The sequence below is a fragment of the Gavialis gangeticus genome, unplaced genomic scaffold (assembly GCF_001723915.1).
Source record: "Gavialis gangeticus isolate Ggan-Ray unplaced genomic scaffold, GavGan_comp1, whole genome shotgun sequence".
NCBI lineage: Eukaryota > Metazoa > Chordata > Crocodylia > Gavialidae > Gavialis > Gavialis gangeticus.
In genome coordinates this window covers 8,677,852-8,699,503 of record NW_017729033.1, presented here as the reverse complement: position 1 = coordinate 8,699,503, position 21,652 = coordinate 8,677,852, and the positions used below count along the sequence as shown (strand labels likewise).

Here is a 21,652-nt window from a genome sequence, read left to right as displayed (position 1 = left end):
CCATTTTCCCCCCCCCCCCCCCCCCCCCAAAAATAAGACATACACCTTGTTTGGGGCAGGTTGAATGAAGAAAAGGAGATATTCTCCAGCCATGGATGAATGCTGAATCAGGAAATCCTGACTGCAGTGGCTATGAGTGGGTAAATATTGCAGCTCTTTGAAACTAATCGCACTTCTACCTAAGGTGAATTCCATGTCATCTCCCAGGAAGAACATGGCAGCCATCTTGCAGCAGTGTTTCCCTGCTTCTATTTTCTCATGTGACTATTCCAGTGAAGAAAAAAGCAGTGCCCCTGCTTAAGACATGCCCTCCCACTTGAGAGGGTTGATTTGTATGTGTGTGTATGGTATGTGAGTAAGTATGGTACCTTTAACAGCCATTTAGTTCAATGGGAGTAGCCCATGCTCAGCGCCTGATAGAACCCTAGCCAACTGAAGGGCGCTTTCCTATTGATAAAACAAATAACCATACCTTGGTATTGAATGCGCTCTGAGGGCATAGGCAGAGGAAACCAATTGTGAATTTAATCTGTTCACTGCTTTGGAATAGTGTTACCATGGCTTAACAAGGAAGTACCTTGAGTTATTCTTACACAGGACATTTAATTAGATATTCAAAATTTAAATTGCAATAATACAGGGGGCACAAACAAAACCAAAGGATGGAAATTCAGTCAATGGGGTTTTTGCCATTGACTTTAATAGGGCCAAAATTTCACCCAAGGTGTTTAGAAGCTATCTAAAAATACTTTTAGGTCTTTCAATTGTTCCTCCTCTTTCCCGCTATTATTAGTTGTTTTTTCCTCTCTTTTTGCTTTCCCCACTACCTTATCATGTCTATGAATTAATGAGGTTCTTAACCACAGAACAGCTATCCATGTTTTTTTTTCTGTCCCAAATTGCAAAACTGAATTCATAGGAACTAAAAGGCTCCTAATGTGAACACACAAATATAGAGTCGGGTCATCAGCTGTGGTAAATCAACCTCCTTCCACTGAGATTAACAGAATGCCAGTTTACACTAGCTGAAGATCTGGCACCTGAGATTTACCTTGGGAAAAGAGACTCGCTGACTTATAGACAGGAATCTTGTTGGGAACAAATGAGGGAAGTGAAACTAGGGGGGAAAGGGATGGGGCAAGGGAGTCAAAGCAGTCTTTGCTCTTATTGAAATAATTTCCTTTTCAGGAATGTTGAAAAGCTCATTTTCTTTGTTTTTTATATATTCAGCAGCCTACGTGCAGGCAAATTATGATAAAAAGAAAAAAATAATGTTCATACATAACATACAATGTCACATTAATATACAGAGGAACAAAGTCAGAGAGACTGACTGTGAGTTTAAGATGGATTGTAAACTTGGTTGCACTATTGCCTTCTGGAGACTATAAAGAAATATCACTTTTGCCAGAAGGCATACACTGCATTTTTTAAGTTGTTTCAGGCATACACTGTATTTTTAAATTGTTGCAACACATTTTCCATGCCAGAACAGGGCTGTAGTAACTGAGGAACAGATTACACATTTGCCTTAAGTTCAATTTGGATTTTTATACATTTATTTTCACATGACTGCACACACACATGCACACAGACATACATATGCACAGGCACACAAGCATATATTCATTTTCTTAAAAAATATGGAGTAATATTCCTAATACAGCAGAAGTTCAAGCAGAGGCTATGTTCACCAGAATCGTTTTACAAATATACCTGAATTTCCAAATTTGAAAAAAAATACTGAATTATATGATGATTTCTTGAAAATACAGAAATAGGTTACGTTCCATCCCTTCAGAATGTGGTAAATGTCAAATACTAAGGTGACTATTATAGTACAGAAAATATCTGATATAATGCATTCACTGTGATTTTCCTGCTATTGTCAACCTTTTCGGAAGCATGAGCTTCAGATTTCCACTGCACTTTTAATTTCACTGTACGTACTGTATGCAGGTTGCCAAACAATGGTATTTCTTTTTCATGCAAATAAAGTGCTATTTATTTGCAATTGGCTATCCAAGAGAGAATGAAGAACAGGATGGAAGCAGAAGTGACAAGTGGACAAGCAGGCTATAAATGTAGATGTGGAATTGGATTCCAGAACCCTGGATAGTCCTGAAGATGGCAAAGGAGCATACAGTATCCAGACCCCTTAAGATATGCAGCATGTCCTGTGCTACCAGAAAGGCTTTGCATTATTTTACTGTGGCAAGCTTTAAGATATAGTTCTCAAAAAGGGATGCACAACAGCTCGACTCTCTGCATGATCTCCATTAAGCCCAGGGTGGAGCAGCAATTAAAGAAGCCATCTTTGTTGATGCTATGAACAATGAGACTTGGGAGTCAAGTAAATAATAATTTGACTAGATGACGATAGTACGGCTTTTGACTACAGCTGAATGCAAAAAAAAAAAAAGACAATGGTGATGATGCCTGGGAAGCAGCAGATGCTAACAATGCCAGACTGGAAATGAAGAAGTCAAGCAATTTGGCCACTCAAATTTCACAGCGAATGGTGATGTTCCAATAATAAACAGATGCTAGATATCCACAATGTCCCATTCTACATCTATGTGTAGTAAATAGAGTTGAAACAGAAACAAACAAAAGTACAAAAGCCAGATGATATAAGCACTGAATCATGTAACTGTTATAGATAAGGGAGTGTCAAAATTAAATGGGAATGAGAAGGGAGAGCCAAATGGCAGCAAGTAAGAAAAGGCCTAAAGCATTTGAGGTACAGTGGAGTTGGCAGTGATATAACAGAAGATTACTTGGGTAATACCAAGACAATGGAAGGATGTTTTCATTGCTGTGGGAAGATTTTAAAATTACAATATTTTCTACATATGTCAAGAGGAAGAGACCTCTGCAGAAGAGGCAAAGAAACAGTATATTTGCAAAGTCTGCTTCTAGGTTTGCATGCATGATTTTAGAATCGTGTTTCCAAATAAGCCTGGACAACTCTTATGACCTCCTACTACACTTAGCAAAATCATGAGTTTTTGTGTGTGTGTATATATATAGTACATATCTATATGTATATGCATGTATATATGTATGTATTTTAAAATTAGGGTATATATTCTGATCTCAGCTCTGGGCAGGCCCACTGATTTAACTGGAGTTGTATGGATTAAATCAGGGGTGTCAAACTCATTTGGCCCTTTAGGCCAAATGAGTGCTGTGGGACTAGTCCATGGGCCAGAACAGGCCCACAGACTGCCCTCTTCCCCCTTCGACCCATGCCCAATCCAGGACCTGCAGGTGCTTGCTTTGGGCAGTCCAGGACTACACCACATGCAGTGCCCACTCTGGCTGGATTGGGACGTGAGCAATATGCAGCAACTACTCCAACAGGTCTGGGGTGGATACCACATGCAGCATGATTACTGGCTAGCTGGATTGGGCTCTGCTTGTGGCACAACCTGAACCAGCCAGTGTGGATGCCAGATCTGGCATACAGGGGTGCACAGAGCCCCCTCACCCATGACAAGACAAATCCAGCACTCATTCTGGCCAATCTGGGATGCCACTACATGCGGGGCCCACTCAGGAAACTGAGCTACAGAGATGCAGCTTGTGATCCCAACCAGCCAGAGTGGGTGGAATGTATGGCACACTCCTGGATTGGCCAGAGTGGGCATCACAGGCACTGGATCCAGCATGAGGGGTAACATGGGAGACTGGTCCTATGTGGGGACAGCACCAGGGGATGGATGATGTGGCTCCATGGGCAGCTTCCAGCCTGCAGGCCATATCTTTCACACCCCTGGATTAACTGAAGAGTCCAGTTTATCACAACAGTCATCATACTTGTTTAGGTTTAGGCGGTGAGGGTTGACTTTTTCAAACGATCTTGTTTTAAGTGCCTCTGTTTTTATAAATGACTATTATATTAAATGCAATGGGGATAGTGGAATATAGTGGACATTGTGATATGCACATGGAATAACATTATTTATCTGTATACATGTAGGCCCAGATCCAGTTCCACCTACTAGGCATCTAAGCCTGTATAACCACTCACCCAAAAATATTACTTGTCTCATGAGAGAAATCTGTTTTTTGTCATGAAATACATCTCTCTCCCACTCTCTCATCAGACTTCCTCATATACCTCCAGAGCATGTGAGCAGATACCTCCAGACTGCACATTATATATTTTCTAGGGCTGTGCAAAGCTTTAGTAGCTGATTCAACTCAGAGGAGATTCAACTTGATTCGGGGACCAAACCTCCAAATCCAAACTGAATCGGAAGACCAAGTAAAAGCTCCAGATTGATTTGAAGCATCTGAATCAATTCAGAAAAAGATTCAAAAAAGATTTGGTAGATTCAGAGATTTAGCCATAGACTAAACAGGCAGCTGACAGCTGCTTCCAGCTGGTAAGTATGTTGGGATTGGTGGAGTGGGTACGGAAGAGGTATGGGGGAGGGAGGAATTGGGGCTGGGGCTGGGGCTGGGGCTGGTAAACAAACTGACCAGCCGGGTGGGGGTTGTGTTACTCAGGGTGGGGGGCAGGAGGGGTGTTGGATATGGGCACAGCAGCACTGGCAGTGGGGGCTCTGCTTGCCCAGTAGATGAAACAGAGGAGAGTGGGATACGGGCACGATTCACTCCAGGTGGAAGGGGGCAAGCGGCAGCAGGGCAGAGCCTCCACTCCCAGCACTGCTGAACCCACATCCCACACCTTCCACACAGGTGCAGCGCAGCTCAGCAGGGCACGGCATGCCGTCTGGGAGCTGGGGCAGCTCCACCAGTCAGCCAGAGCCCAGTAGAACCCAGCCCCAGCAACTCCAGCTCCCACACACTATAACTCCAGCTCCCACACCCACAGCTGCTGTGTGGGTGCCAAGGGGGGGAGATCCCCACTGCCTTCCATTGTCCCATGTTGCATGGGAGGGCTCTGCCTCAAACACCTAGAGGCCCCAATCACCACTGCTGCAGCTGGTAAGTGCAGGGCTTTTTTTTTTTTTTTTAATTGCCAGGATGCTGGGGCCAGGCAGGGCAGCCATCAGAGGTGGAGCTTGGCAGGGGGGAGAAGATCAGGGAGCAGGGGCTGCACAGCAGAGATCTACCATGTGGCCCCAGAGCCTGCACAGGTGCTGTTACTGCTGGCAAGTGCTGGGTTTTTTTTGGGGGGTGAGGTGTTATTCCTGGACTGCTGGGGCTAGGCAGGGGGGCCTTCAGGAACAGGGCCATGTGGGGGGGCGATTGGGGAGTGGGGGTTGTGTGGGGGGGCTCTGCCAAGAGGCCCCATAGCCCCTGCTGAAGCCAGTGAGTGTGGGGCTTTTTTTTCCCCAGTTTTTTTTAAGTGCCAGGACTAGACTGGGGCCGGGCAGGGGATGGGGCAGGACAGCCATGAAGACTTCTCCTGTGGCTTCCCCCACCTGGGGAGAGGCAGGCACAGCCAGAGGAGCTATGGGAGAACCTGCAGCCACCCAGCTGTGCCTGCCTCTTCCCAGCCAATCCAAATCACTGAATCTCTCCAAATCAGCACCGAATCAAGTCAGGACAGTGATTTGAATCTCTAAATCAAACCACTGTCTTCCAAATTGGCTGAATATGAATTGAATACTTCCCTATTCACACATGCCTAATATTTCCCTCACTTGGGGGAAGTGCAGGACACTGATACATGAGATGCTGCTGGTGCTTTAATCAGAGTGGCTCCGAAAGCCTGGGGGTGGGAAGGGATGGGAGATCAAGAGATGGTCCAGTCTAGTCAGCCACCCACATCTGCCCAGTAGCCTAGTAGCCAGGGCACTACTGCAGGAAATGGGAGACCTGGGTTATACATGCTGCTCAACCTGACAAGGTTTAAACACACATCCACTGTGCCTGAAAATAGTGCCAAAATCTCCAGGCTATGGAAGCACATTCTTCATCCCTCATTTTGGAGCTGGGCCACTGGGTGGAAAGGAATGCAAAAAATCATAAAACTAGAGAGAACCTGATTAGGAAGCCTCATAAGAATGGCCCACCTCTGATAAGAAAAAAGCTCTGGGCTCTGCTCCCTACTCCTAGTGCTATTCATGCATTGTATCCAACAAATATTCAAAAAAAAATGCATAAACAATATTAAGAGCAAATCCCAGGAATCCCTGCTTCCCAGTGAAGAACCCTCCCCACTGGGATATCGCTATCAAAACAGATGCTCTTTTTTACAATCTCCTCTGGACCCCCAGGAATATTATATTCTGCTAAATGGGCCAGCTTCAACAGAAGGGATGGAAAAATGCCCTCTGTTATGCTTAGCACTTAGCTGGATGGGTAAGGCAGTTTTCTGGGAAGTAGCGTATATTGGTTCCTATATCCTCAGGCTGAGGAAAGCCTAGAGCTTAAGGGTTCTTGTACACATGCAAGGAGGCTGCTCCAACATGCCATAATTACAGTGTGTCAGAGCAGATTTGATTAACTGAATCTGCTGGAACATGCTAATTAACATACCTCCAGTAGCTTCTGCATCTCATGTATTAGCATCCATGCATTTCAAAATGGCAGTGGGAGTGCTTTAACTAAAGCTCATTTGACCTTGGCACACATGCAAAAATTCCCAGGGTCTCCAACTACCTAGGCAAGTGACTTAACCACTGTTGGTCAAAAGACGACCCCACCACTTGTAGCTTAGGTGCTCAAAGCCATTAGGAAGGTATGTTTCAGAAGTCAGCACATCAACAGTTTTTCAGGGATCTAAGCAGGGTGGAATTAGCAGTGCAATTAGAAATTTAGGTGCCTAATATGTGGACTAGGATTTGGGCTACAATCTGATTTTTTTTTTTTTTTTAGTGTGTGACCAAAGTATGACTGTGCCAAAATAGAGTGGATAGTACAATGGAAAACACAGAAGTCATGAAAAACAATAGTTGGTAGTACTTGTCTATGGGTCTCGCAGAGACAGATGGCTCAAGGTGAGGTGAAGGGAAGAAAAAAGTGTCTTAAAAATATAGCAAAGATATAAATTATAAGCTGACTATCTCTATGCCTGTGTGTTGGACCAAAATTGGTTTATTGTAGGTAAAACTGTGTTTTCATTAAAAAAAAAAACAACCCTGAGGTAATTGAGTGGAAGAATATAGAAGTACTTGTTAAGTTTGGCATCTGTATTTGGAAACAGAACATGCATTTAAAAAATGGCTGGCCTTCCAAAGTTTTTGCTAAACCTAGCATGCTTTGGAACCCGAGTGAATGAAATCCTATTAGTTGCGACCATCTTAACAATATGCACTTCATACAGAGAAGTGCTGGATCCTGCGCAGAGGAAGGAAATTACTAGTACTAACAAAGGAAAGTAGACTTATAATGAGCAAATATACAAAAGCTCCAAATAATTATAATATTCACAGCTTGGCAATGAGTTTCTGGACTACAAAATAGCTTTTCTTTTGGAAGAATGAAGATTTTATAAGGTTAGTATAAACAAAGGGTAATTGGAAAATCAAATTGCTCTACATAAGTTATTGTAAGGTCTGGAATAATGGTGACAACATTTTTTAAAAGCCTGCTTATGAATCACTATGTTTTTTTAACTTTTACGTTATTGTCACCAAAAATGCTCCCTTGCAAGTGCTACAATGAGAAACATAAACCGCTAAATACAAATACCAGCTTACCCCTGACACAATAAGTTCTCCTCCCAGGTTCTGGACTTCTGCCTTCACCTTGCTGCATATGTTGAGCTGGTGGCAATAGAGGGCAATGCGTTGGAGATATGCTAACAAATCCTGCTTGCAAGCTGAATCAGGGCACTGAAAGGGGGAAAAGCAAAAGAAAGCTTGATTAATTTAGCTCAGGGTATTGGATCCTTATACAAAGGCAATCAGAGGAAATAGAAGCCATGTTTGTCAGATTAGAAGCAGCCATTTCTCTTAACCCTTCAATAAGACATTTGATGAAAGCTGAAAGCACATTCTTTACCTCTTCCTTAGCCTGACTCTCATGAATTAAAAGATTAAAATGCACACAGACTCTATAAAAATAAATCATTTGTCAGTTACCTGATGAACTGTAAAGGAAACAAAATAATCGCCATAGTTTTTCCCTAGGACATCATTCAGTTTGCGCTAAATGCAGGAGTCTACTGATGCATACTTCTCTAGTCCATCTATGCTGGAAGGAAATTATTTATGGTAATATGAGCACCATGTCACAGAATCTTTCAGGAGATGCTTTCAAGTTTGCAGCCCTTAATAAGAAGGAAATGAAATTATTTGGTCCCCTTGAATGTCTAAGTGATGTTTCTTGCTACTACAGGAAGGCTATCTATAAAGTACTGTACCATTTTGACACATTCTGCATATCAAATGTGTGCGCATAGAAATTACCCCGGGGCAAACTAACTAGGTTCAGTGAAGGTTTCATAATCAATATAGCCAGAGAAGACCTAAGTGCAATTTATTTATTGTCCATTGAAATAAATCCTTAACAGAAACTGTACCATCCCCAACAATATCAACAGCATAATAAGCAGCAAAGAGGTAGTTAATATTCCAAGTCGTGCCTCCAGAGTAGAGGCCTCTATAATTCACCCAGATGAAACCCAGCAGAAAGGCCCCACTCCTAATAGCATGTGTCCAATAACCACTTGTCAGGGGTACACAACAAAGCCTGCCTTCCAATGTTGTCTGCATATATTTCTACAGAGATCAAAGATTCAGTGACTTTTGAACACGCTTCTTTAGGGCATTAAATGTTCCATATTCGATTTTCCATGTTGAAAAATAAAATAACTTCACAGCACCTAAGCTAAGTATGATAAAATTAAACATTTGCAGCCTAATGGCTCCACAATTATTGACTTAAAGAGCTACTTTATCTATGACAAATAAGGCACAGGGGAAATGTTGTTACAACGCACTCGGCAGTAAAACAGGAGGACTGGATATACGCGCTGTAGCCTATAACCCTGAAAGCCGCACCTGTTTGCTCCTTTTCCTTTTCCATCTATCAATAAACAAGGGCTGGGAGTTCACTGAGGCTGCTAGGTTTAATCTGTTCTATATTTATGAGAATGCTACTTTGTCTTTCTCTCAGTTGCCACATGCTTGAAGAGTGTATTCCCAGAGACTTCTTCTCCCTACCTCTGACAATTTAATACAGTAATATTTAGTCTCCTCTTGAGGCTTATGAAGTGAAAAAAATGAACGTTAAAGTGATACCACCAGAGAGCTGACAAGGCTTTAAATACAAGTACCTTAGAGCAAATTAAAATGGAAGATCTCTCTCACTGGAACAGTAATTAAAATGCAACGGTCCATAAAAAGTTTATATTGCATGTATGTCTCTAAAGTTCTGTAAAATATCATTAAGGCCAAGGCATTAAAACAAGCACCTAATTCTCACACTGGTCTCTTAACGTGTGTATTTTAAAGGTTGTATGCCTCATCCTTCTGGAGGAAGAAAGATTAAAACAGAACTCAAGCCAGTATTCTTTAAACAGAATGGGTTTTCCTAGTTGATTTTTTGTTCCTTTAATTTCTTCCATCTGTAAAAGCACCAAGTGTGAAAACTGAAATATTTTGCAAATGTTCCTTAATGTTCCTTAACAGCTGTTTCCACAGTGGGAACTTTGCTAACATATTGGGTGGATTTCCCCAAACACACAGAAACTGTATTAAGGTGTGAACGGGCAAAGTGGGTGGAACGAGCCACAAGATACACCACCAAAACGCCTTCCAACTCTGCCTCAGATACCCTGGCCTAGACATCTGGTGCCATTTCCACCAGAAGTTAAAATTCCTATGACCAGTAGACTTTCCCATTTCAAAGGAGGGAGGAAGGAGAGCTGAAATCCAGAACTGTGCTAGCAAATAATTGTGGAAGAACTTATATCCTTTTACAGTCCCTACCAATAGACTTTATCAAAGAAGGAGATGATCCAGCTTCTACCTTGGCTGGACAGTAGACAATTAGAAACAAATGTCCATACTTTGGTATCTAAAAAGGATCACTTCCTTTCATATTAAGGACAGCATAGGGGACTTGGGGATGTTCTCGTTGTTAAGGATCTACAATTACAGTATTAATTGCACTTTGGGTTGAAGGTTGTGTTTCAACAGCTTAGTTTTACTTGCTTGTACTCCAGGAAACAAGAAATGAGGTTTAGTGTTAATTAAACTTGCAAAAAAGCAAACACGGGAGAAATTAAACATAATCAAATCATTTAAAACTAAAAAAACACAGACAGCTCCAAGTTTTCAATTTAACCAGCTTGTTTATTCTTTTCTTTCTCTCACTAAATCCCTCTAAAGGCAAATGCCATTCCTGGAGAATCTCATAAATACGATCATTTGAGCAAAAGAGAGAGAATCAATTTTGCAGCAAGAGAAAGAGTCATTTTTAGTTGCTTAAACATACAAATATGCATTTAGCTATAGGCATCCATATTTGAAATTTGGTCCTCAATATTTTTTTTTTTATTTGATGCCTTTATATATAGGTAGACAGATAATATAATAGAAGAACCACTGGAAGCAATATAACAGGATTAAGAAAAATTAGGCTGAATATCAGGAACATCTTCTGAAATGTGGAAAGTATTAGACTGCAAAATAATCTCCCAAGGGAAGTGATGAAAGTCCTGTTCCCTGAGTTGTTCAAAATTGGATTGGATGAAGCAGCATACAGTGTACAGGGGGGAAAAAAATCCTGTACTAATATGAAAGTTGTCTAGCTAAGCCAATACATCTTTTTCATTTTGTAGAAAAGATTATAACACTCCATTCCTACCTCATTGTTCAATTATTCCAGAATAAGGATGGCAAAAGAAAAAGAAAAAATAACAACTCGAAAACCTAAATCAAAGAAAGAGCCCACTCATGGTTACTGCTTTTCTGGGTTGCTCTGTAAGAGATCAGGATAAAAATATCAGGGCATGTTATTGACTAAGAATGTCTTGGAATAACAGAAAATCAGTAATGTTTTTAGGGCAAAAAAACAACAACCTTGCAAAGCCGTACTCTCAATCATTTGGCTGTTCTCTGCCTGTATCATGACAGCTTTTAAGTAGCTTAGCAATAAACCCCAAATTTTTAGAGAATGTTCTGCTTATATGGGAAGAAATGTATTTGCTTTGGTCAAATTAAAAAACAATGAGAAAGGAAAACCGAAGAACCACCTTTTCATATGGGGGGCAGAACCCACAGCTGCAACCACCACTAATGTTTACAGATCAAAGCCCCGTTGATAGAAGCCATTAACACTGCTCCACAAAACCATCCACTCTACTCCAACCATACCTGCCCTTGCCATACAGTTTAAAATGTTGACATCTGGAGTGACTTATCCTACAGGCAGAACAAAAAGCCATATGAATGGTGGGGGAAGGAGCACTGGCACAGAAGGAAATATTTGGGGAAGGCTGATATGTCACATCCTGAGCTCCTGACACATGATGGAAAGCGGAATGGGAGAGGATACAGAGTCGTGGGCACAGAAAGGAGGACAAAACACCCTGGTCAGAGGACTAGAGACCAGGGCACACTGCCTTTCCACTGGAATGAAGAAAGCAAGAGAAGGTGACATACTGGGAATCTGTGAAAAGATGGCACAATGCAAAGAGTCCCTAGTGCGTGCAGCGAGCGTGGCCTACAGAAACTACAACACACATCACCTTTTAATAATGTTATTCAGCAATGTTCGAGTGGGATCCTCATTTGTCTCTCCCTCTGGTTTCACAGGCCTATACCCACCTTAACTAAAGCCTGCTGTCTCCTCCTGTCTTGAACAATCTCCTTCCCCCTTGTCGCATCTTTGCCTGTCCCTTCCAAATCATTTTTTATATTATCTTCCCATTTTTGCCTTGGTCTGCCTCAATGTCTGATACCCTCCACTTCAGCTTCCAAAATCTGACTCACAAGCTTTCTCTTGGCAGTGCTTAGGATGTGCCCTGCCCATTTTCTTCTCTGCACTCTTACCTTGCTCAGGACATCAGATCTTTGGAAAGGGCATGCAAACTCAGCACTTATAGCATGCATTTTTTTTTTTATAGGCTAGAGATACGATGTTATAGTAGAAGGCAGGGCTTTCTGGAGTTTGTAGACTAATTTATAGTCTAAAAGATATACACATCAAACAGAGGAGAGCGTATGTTATTTGATTTTAAGAAGAGTTAACAGTTTGGAGGTTGGTCTGTTTCTGCTTTGCATTCTCATCCATGAGAGCTGATTCTGCTATTATTTAATAGTCTTAACTTCTCAACCAGTGAATTAAAGGGTGTAATATCAGTCTCACTCAATCGACAATGATTTTACCAACCTGCCTGTTTCTGTAGAAACAGCCGGCTTACCATCACTAGATCAGATTACTTAGCAAGGGACTTCGTGCAAAGGAACCTTTGGCAACAAAAAATGTTTTGATACTTCCCCTGCAAAATGCCACTGATTGACTTGAGTCATATTATTTTTTTATTTGTTTACAACATTACCTGATCAGCTACAGCTCGTGCCAATTTGTCCATCCTAGAGCCTGCTTCTGCAATCTTCTTGGCTGCATTAATGACATCAGATGTATTCTTCAATGGGCCTTTACCTCTGTAAAATACAATATAATTATGCTGCAATCTAATTAAATCATGAAAGCAAACAGTTTTAGTGTCCTAGCTCAGTATTTGATTTTTTAGAACTGTACTAGGAATGCCTACCCAATTTACTGCAACTTCACCTTTTAACTACTTATTATAGTACGGCTTGATTAAGAAATGAGTCTGCTGTATTTCCTTTCACATATAAAATGCCTCACTAGCAGTTTAGTTTGATAGTGCCTTCCAGCACATGAACAATGTTTAATAGCATGTGCATTTTTAAGTGCTCATTAAGAAGCGGTCCCTGCTCACATACAAAACTTTTTTTTTTAAATTATGTTATTCCCAGACCAGTGCTTAACACTAAGTCTGCCAAATGAAGGAATGTCACATTAGAAAATCTCTTTCCTTAGATTTCTGACAAAAAACAGCTAAACTACTTGAAGCATAATCCTTCTATGCTTAAATCTTGCTTGATTTCTCTTCATCCTTACTACTGATCTATCTCTTTTGGTATTTATAAGATGATGTAAGAAATGCACATTCTAATAAATACATTTACCAAAACTTATACAAAAGGTAGGAAAGTATCTGAGCCAACTCAGGCTTGCCTCATTTTATTTCTGACTCAAACTCATATCAAATTTATTGTAAAAGGTTCAATAATGCTCGTGAACATCCCTCAGTTTCAAGGGAATGTGTACTTTTGTATGTTTGCATTCAAGCTATATATAAGGGTGCAGACAGAAGAGACAATTTTTGCCTGATCTGGCCACAGAAAGTGATTTATAGCCATGACCAAATGCAAGTTCATGGCTGCAGAACAGTTAAAAATGGTGGACTGGGCAAAAATCTGAACCCTTATTACATGAGGGGTCAGATAAAGATGTTTCAAAACAGAGCATCTTCTGTAACTTGTGTCTGTGCTGCCTCCCAGCCTCCAAGCTGTTTTCAGAATGGGAGGGGGCAAAAGGGAGCAGATGGAGTTCAGTCTCAGCCCCTGCTGGAGAGTGGAGAGGGTTTCCCCCACCTCACCCTCCAGTGCTAGCTGGGGAGCCCCTAGAACAAGTGACTTCCGTTCCCTTTCCCCGCTCTCAATCTGCAAACAGCATGGGCTGGCATTGGGCTGGCTGGAGAAGGAGCCATTGCTAGGGGAAATTGGCTGCAGACTCCCAGCCAGCAGCAAAATTCCCCCAAGAGTGAACTTCTGTTTGGTCTGTGGGGTCGTTGCAACTCAGAGCACTTCTTGCAAAGCATTCTCAGTTACAGCGGGGAGCCACAATTCTGTCTGTGCCCTAAAACACAATTCCTCATCCTTTTGATGGAAAATCAGGTGATTTTATGCTTTGTTTCACTTTATATTCTCAGGGCTTTTATTGACCCCCAAGCTCAAATGAAACATTAGCAGCAACATCTGCCAGGTTTGCGAAAGCGTGTGGGTATGGTGTGTGAGGGCCAGGGATATGAGAGAAGCCACGATTTTAAGGTGAGATAGTTGTATTTATTGGACAAATTTTAATAGTTGAGAGAAATAACAGGCATGCCTTCCAGCTTCACGCAGCTATACTCATATCTGGGGGAAAAAGCCATCACAGTCCAAAGTAAGTAAAAATTAGATTTCCTGTACATACACTTTCAGAGTAGGTGTGATTGTTTAGTTTGCTTTCTTTTTCCTTCACATTGAGTTGTTTCCCTTTTATGTAGCAGATTCCAACATCTAACATGTAAAAGTGGTGTTGTAGCTGTGATGGTCGAGGGATATGAGAGGAGCAAAGTTTATTTAGCTTGGATTGTGACTCTTTGAAACCTGATAATTTTCTTATCTCTCTCAACTACATGCATTAGTTCACTAAAAGGCATCATCTTACTCTAGAAACCTTATTTTTCTCCTTTTTAAATACTGTGCATGCTGTATCTGAACAACACTGTACATGTCTTATTGTTATAAACTTGCCAAAACCTTGCTTGAGTCAAAGGGTAATTAAAAATGGCATCCACTGAGTCATAAGACTGTTTATGAACAACCAGAAATAAATAGCAACTTATAACGTGAATAAATGCTATCACTCAGATTATAAAATTCAAACTGTCTGGACAATAAATTGGCATTATGACAGCTGTTCTAATTGCTATTACAACAGCAATAAAATACAACTTTATTGTGCATCAGCACACACAGCCAACATTTACAGATAAGTAACATTGCAGCAGGATACATTCCCTCTATGAAGAACATTGAAAGTATGGTAATTTGACTGTAAGGGGGGGAAATGGGCATTTTTTCATCTTCGAATTACCTACAGCGCTGTCAAAAACACAATGGAACATTCTGTAAGATTTAATTTCCATCTCAAATGGATACCAAAGCATAATATATATCACATCTTCATCACACTTGGACCCTAACAACCTTAACACTAACCTCATATGCTTTTCTATCCATTATATCAACGGATCTGCACATCTGACTGTCACATGCTGCACAAATATGGGAAGTTATTCTATTTTAACATTGCTGAGGTCACTGTAAACCAAGGAGGTATGAAGGGTTTTGTTTAGTTTTGATTTTAATGGAATATATTAAAGGTGTTTTTATTAAATCTAATGCAGATAGAGACAGAAAGGTCCACTTTGAATTTTTTATTTTTAATTTACCGCAAACATGACAGTAAGCTTGCTCTCAGTCTCACATTATTCCCGTTCTTTTGATGCCAGAAAAATCTGATTACCAGACTTGCAACTTGAAGCATAATAATGTCTTCAAAACTAGTCCAGCAAATTGTAAAGAAACATTCATATTTCAGTCCATTGCAGAAGTTACTAGATAACACCCTTTTCCCCTGCACTCTTGGGGAAGAGCTCTTACTCCACTTCAGGGCCAAATGGACAGATGCAAGTACAAAGGAATATTCTTTCCGTGCTTCTGAAGTACGGCACAAAGAGATATTTCTTTCCTGCCATAAACTTTAGGGAAGGGTTCTGGACATACAGTTGGGAAAGGATACCCAGAAGATGGTTTTTCTGCCTTGGGAAAATGAAAGGGAAGACTTAGATTACATTTTTTTTTTTCCAGAGCTGCAGTCATGTGGCAAAAAATATTTAAATGACCAGCCCTGGGAAGGATCTGGTGGACCACTTAGTCCCCAAGCCTGCAAGAACTGGAGCACTGCATCAGTAATTCATTTTCTAAAAGTAGAATGAATCACTACAGCACTTACTGGCCAGAGATTTATGATGATGCAATATGGACACAGATACTGAAAGGTAAGTATGGACCAAGAACAATCCAATCCCAGATTCTGGCCAGATTTCCTCTCCACTGGGGCCTTCACTGGAGGAGTTTGCACTATGATGATTTATGCCAAGCATTAGGTAGACAAGACTGGTGAATGCTACCGCTAAGCAAAGATGAAGCAAGGAAACTATTTTTCATTCTGTTTTAGGACAGTTAAGTGAAAAATCAGGACTAAAAAAACAGCCTTTATGATCTTTATTCAGAAAGTTGTATGATGATAACTTTTTGAAGTGAAGGCTAACTATCACAGGTCAGACATTCAAAGATCTATACATACTTGATTCATAAGTGAAAATACTTGTGATTGTGAATGCAAATAAGTCAGGTGTACACACATATATTCATGTTATACATTGAATTAGAGTATGCGCACACATATGTACACAGAAAAGATTCAATGCAGCAATTATTGCTACTGAATTTGGGGGGAAAGCTCTGGTCACAAAAGTATATCAACAGCTAAGGCAGAATAAGAAACGTGACAGACGATTCTACTAAACAAATAACGGGATGCCTGGTTTTAATATACTAAAGAAAAACGTGATGATTTTTATCCAGTTGTATTTCATCATCATTTGATTAATGCCATTTCTGCTTTTCAAAGCTTTATTACTAAGAAAAATGAATACATTGGCTTTAATTGATTATGGTAATGTGTAATTCAAAGACTCATGTAACACCGTCTCCCTGGTGTGATTAACAATGTGCCTGGATTTAAACAAAATTTGTATTCAAAAACTTGCATGACAGTAAGCCACTGACGTAAAGGCTAGAATTTGTTTAAATGATATCATTAATGAATTACTTTTTGATGCACTGTAATTAGAAATGAGTAAGGTGACTTTGGAGAGAGGAGTTGGAAATTAAAGAAAGAAAAAGAGTCATGCTCACTGACAAGTCCTGATGAAGGTGAATACTAGCTAAAACGATAGTGTTTGGTTGGGGGGGATTGGGTGGAGGGGGAGGGTTGTAAAAATTTAGTCTTCAAAGTAGTCTTCAAAATGGAAGTTCTGTCATTATTTTTTATTAACATAAATTGTGAGAGTGCAGGGAGATACGTTCACCTAGACCAATACCAAGTGAAATAGCTTTTGAGAGTCTGTGGCCGCAAGTATCATTGCTGTGACACTTGTGTTAAAATTAAAGAGGACATATTTAATATGAAGTGGCTAGTTCAGTTGTATCTGTACTTTAACTGGCTTTCTGTCCCAAAAGAAATGCATTGTTAAGGAGACTGAGCTATAAAAAAAATATTAGTTTTATGTTTTGGCCTGGTAGTGAGTAATAAAATGTCTTTGCCACTGATTTCACTGGAACTAGCCATGTGTGTCAAGTTAAGCTTATGCATAAATGCTTTGCTACATCAGCCTTAATGGTGAATGCTGTTTAAACAACAATGCAGAGCACCTTTATGTCAAAATAATGGCACAGAGATTATAGATACAGCATGAGGACTGAACTAGATACATTACCTAAACACAGTAAATACACTCAATCATCCAAAAATTCATCATCATAAAAATACATGTTCAGAGTTTGGGAAGAAGCCCTCCACACAAAGTCTTTGGTCCTTACCTTGTAAAATCTGTCATTTCCATCATAATCATGCACATCTGCTTTGCCAAGACAATGATGTCATTACCACTGTCATCCCACTTAGCCACCTCAGCATCCAGTTTACTTTTTTCTTGATGGAATATCTCTACCTGCTCCGCAATCTTGGCCTTCTCCTCCTGGGGGAGTTGAGCCATGATAGCCTGGGTGAAACGTAAAGAAAGTGCACATTAAAAAAAAAGCGAGATGCTATTATAGTTCCTCAGAGCCCTGGCTCATAGACATAGCTTTCCTGAAAAGGACTGTCCCTGTCATATAACACCAAATACATTTCACAAGTCCCTAACTCCGTATAACACAGTAGACAAGGATCCATCAAAGCTCTACAGGATGTAGCAGCAGATCCTCCACTGATGTACATCACAATAACTCCACTCATTTCACAGGTGAATTACACCGATTTACCCTGAGGGTCTGGCCCCTACAAGGAAAACTCTTAAGTGGATCAGGTTACCTACCATCAGTTTCAAGGAAAACTGAAGTGGAAGCTTCAGGGGAAGCTTCAGAATGGTCTCTTAAAGCGGGCTGCCTATTAGCGATGGTCTTCAGTGCACATTTTACGGGAAGAAATTGTCTTTATTAAAATGTTTTCAAATAAAAGCATATGCAGGTAAGACCTTGGTCCAAAATGTGGTTTCGATACATCAGCTATATCTAGAAAAAAGGCCTTTTTATAGTCCTGTTAAGCCTCTGGATATTTAAAGACTGTATACCTATGAAACCAGATTGTGATAAGAGAGCGTGCAGAAGCCACTGCAGTCAAATGGAAAGACAGGAATTGTCATTGTCGCTTAAACTTTAGACAGAACAAAAGGAAACCTAACCTATAGACCTAGAGGTTTGCTAATTTTCAATCGTATAATCGGAAGGTTGGAAAGGACCATCAACTTCTGGCAAAAATACAGGATGGGCTATTCCTAACCCACCGCAGACAAATTCAGCTTCTGCTTGAAAACTGCCAAAGAAGAAGCCACAGCCTTCTTAGACAAAGTACTCCACCGGCCGATAAGTCTTACAGTGACGGCATTTTTTCCAAAGATTTAGATCTAATCTTCTTTGATGCAGTTTCAAGTCCCCAGCCCCTGTGGCAAGGGAGAACTATGTTTCTCAGTCTTCTTTATGGCAGCCTTTCAAATGTCTGAAAGAGTGCTAGCACGTCCTGGCTATCATTCACATCTCTCTCAGCCGCGCCATTAGTCAGATCCGATGCAGCTTTCTCTGACTCCAACATGGAAATAAGCTACGATGTGTGGGGGAATACACTTACTATAAACTGAAATGAACATACCTTTCAATAATGTTTAGTGGTTTAATTGGTTTGGGGATGATATGCAAAATGGCACTAAACAGGTTGATTCTAATTTGCCGCGACATTATCGACAAAGCAAAAATAAAGTTACAAAAAATTGCAAAATTATAATAATTGCTTCTGAAGATCAAATGGACACTTCCAACAATGATTTCCAAGCTGAGATACTACTTGGCTTCAGGGTTCTGAAGACCACATTATGTATTTAATGGGGTGTGACATATATTTAAGTGTCATTACATTTTTTCTTGTTTATGTCACTTCCAATCAGCTGAAGTCTTTCTCTACATATTCTTAAACTGCTCGTGGCTTTTAAAAATTCATAATTGACCTTTTCCAAAACTGAAATTAAAAAAGGTTATCTATAAACAGTAGATCAGAAAATGAGGAATTTGCAAGTTAATCAAATTAAAATTCAACACATGAGTTTTAATTAGGACTTATCAATGTAACTCAGCAGTTTCAAATGTTAACACATTAGTCCTTCCACCGAAAAATGCAACGCAAGTCAAATTAATAAATAATATAAATATAAATATATATCTCACACTAGAACAGAAGAATTAATTGAAACTAATTAGAGGAGGCATGTGACATTAAAGTTCTGTATGACCAGAAAGATATTAAGGCCAATCTGTATTACTTCAGTGTGGTTTCTGTCATTGATGGCAGTTTAACTAGCGAGCAGTAAAGCCTGTGCACGGGTACCTGCCTTAAGATGTTCATCCAACATGACATGGGGTGCCACCTTCAAAGTGCTCAGAACCACCATGCTTGCAATGGTATATGCCCCAGCAGAATATTGTGGTCCTCTATGGTCCACAAGTTGTCATACTAAAAGGTTTGACACTACTTAACAGTGCACTGAGACTCTTAACAGGCTGTACAGCTCACACACAGATGTACTTCCTGTACTCTTGGACATTTGATCAAGTGCTACAAGAAGACAGACCTTAATATCATTACTGGCAACAGAAGCAAGAGATGACAAAAATCACCTGCTCCATCAACTGTTAACTGAGGACCCAAATGGATGGAGGGTTAAGAGTCATAAACCATTTATACAAGGATCCCAGAAGCTCCTGGAAGAGACTGAGGATAGTCAACCAAACCTAAGGGCAGCAATGGAGTGAGCCAACTGCTGGGAAAGGTCAGATATATTCCTACAGCATTTTACACCAACACCAAACGAGGCCCCCATTGGGCACAGTCTTGACAAACAAGCATGGGTCAAGCTAAACAGACTGAGATTGGGATAAAGACACTTCAAAACAACACTTCACAAGATCCACATATTGGACAGCCCCCTATGTGAATGAGTTGTCCAACACACCGAACAGGCCAGGTTCTCTGAGTAGATGTGATATTCTTTATTGGACCAACTGAGTAGTTGGAAAAAAGGTCTTCGCAAGCTTTCAGGTGCAGCCACCCTTCATCAGGCATAGGGAGTCTCTGCTGGTCTGAGACTCCAAGGAACGAGAGAAGTTAAAAGTGAGGCGGCATCATTCCTTGGAGTCTCAGGCCAGCAGAGACGTCCTATGACTGAAGATGGGCGACTGCGCCCGAAAACTTGCAAAGAACATTTTCCCACCTACTCAGCTGGTCCAATAAAAAATATCATGTCTACCAAAGAACTTTACCTGCTTATGTCCTTAGACCAACATGGCTACAACCAAAAACCCAGCAACAGAGCAGCACTTAATCAAAACCTGCGATCTTTACAAATGCCCAGATGGGGCAGATGGAATCTGTAAATTGAGCAATAATACCAGCCAGTGGCTCATAGATTACGAAGTTGATATCTGGTGCCAAATGAAACACTGAGAAGAACCAGCGCACACATCAACTCCAGTATTTTATAACTTTAAAACTATTTCCATTGCTCTTGCATTCCTCCAGAGCTCTATCTGCTAGCAAATGAAGTTCATGTATTCAAATTTCATTTCCAGTCAAATGCTAATAGCTTTTATGGAGCAGGCATATATAGGCAGAGGGCTGAGAGAGACATCAATGGTCAGCTATTTACACATTTTCTGGAGATGGAGGGGGTGGCTTTAATTAGAGCAGCTCTCAGGAGATGCTGTAATTAAAGAACCTGCAACATCTCAAGTACTTAGCATCCCATGCTTCAAAATAGCATCAGGTGCACTTCAACCAAAGGTCGTTCAATAAACTTTAGTTAAAGTGCCCCCACTGCCATTCTGAAGTGCGGGGACACTGAATACATGAGATGCTGAGGTGCGCTCTAGCAAACTCAATTAATCAGGTCTGCTCTGATGCACTGTAATTACAGTACAGCGGAGCAGACATCCTGCATGTCTACAGGCACCCTTAGACTATAATCCAGGGGTCGCAAAATATGGATTGCATGGTGGTGACAGTGTGGGCTGGGGGCCAGGGCAAAGCAGGGATCCACTCCCTGAAGTCTGTGCGGGATGTGCATCACGGCTTTTCCCCGGCCCCGCACTGTTACAGCTCCAAGATCCCAGGGTCTTCATGGAGACCAGCAGGGAGCCGCGTTGGCAGACCCTGCAGCTGGGCAGGGGGCTGCATCTAGGGTGAGAGCCAGCATTGTGGGGTGGTACCAGGGGCTGGGGCAGAGCCGTGATCCACTCCCTGCATGCCCCTGCCGGTGGAACTCATGCCATTGCAGGGGTGTGTGGGCAGTGGATTGCGACTCGGCCCAGGCCCCAGCACTGCTCTGTCACTGTCCCAAAATCCTGGGGTCTCCCTGGCCCCACCAGCCCATTCACTCCCGGATGCAGCTCCCTGCCAGCCATGGCCCCATCCCAGCCACCCAACTGCACGCCCTGCCCAGTGTGGGTGTCTGGGCAGTGGCACTGGACCCAGAAGTGGCAGCCAGAAGGAGCCACTTGTACTCCCATCGTATTCTCTTCGGGGCAGG

The 21,652-nt window shown here is 41.3% G+C and overlaps 1 protein-coding gene across 2 annotated transcripts in view; it reads right to left on the bottom strand.

The window, feature by feature from the left end:
- CTNNA2 (catenin alpha 2) overlaps window positions 1–21,652 on the bottom strand; it is a 1,036,033-nt gene that overhangs the window by 34,710 nt on the left and 979,671 nt on the right. For both annotated transcript variants that reach the window (XM_019526187.1, XM_019526188.1), the window contains exons 15-17: window positions 17,400–17,581; window positions 12,434–12,539; window positions 7,623–7,757 (exon numbers count right to left, since the gene is read on the bottom strand). In XM_019526187.1, the coding sequence (XP_019381732.1) occupies window positions 7,623–7,757; window positions 12,434–12,539; window positions 17,400–17,581 (423 nt within the window). The remainder of the gene's footprint in view (window positions 1–7,622; window positions 7,758–12,433; window positions 12,540–17,399; window positions 17,582–21,652) is intronic.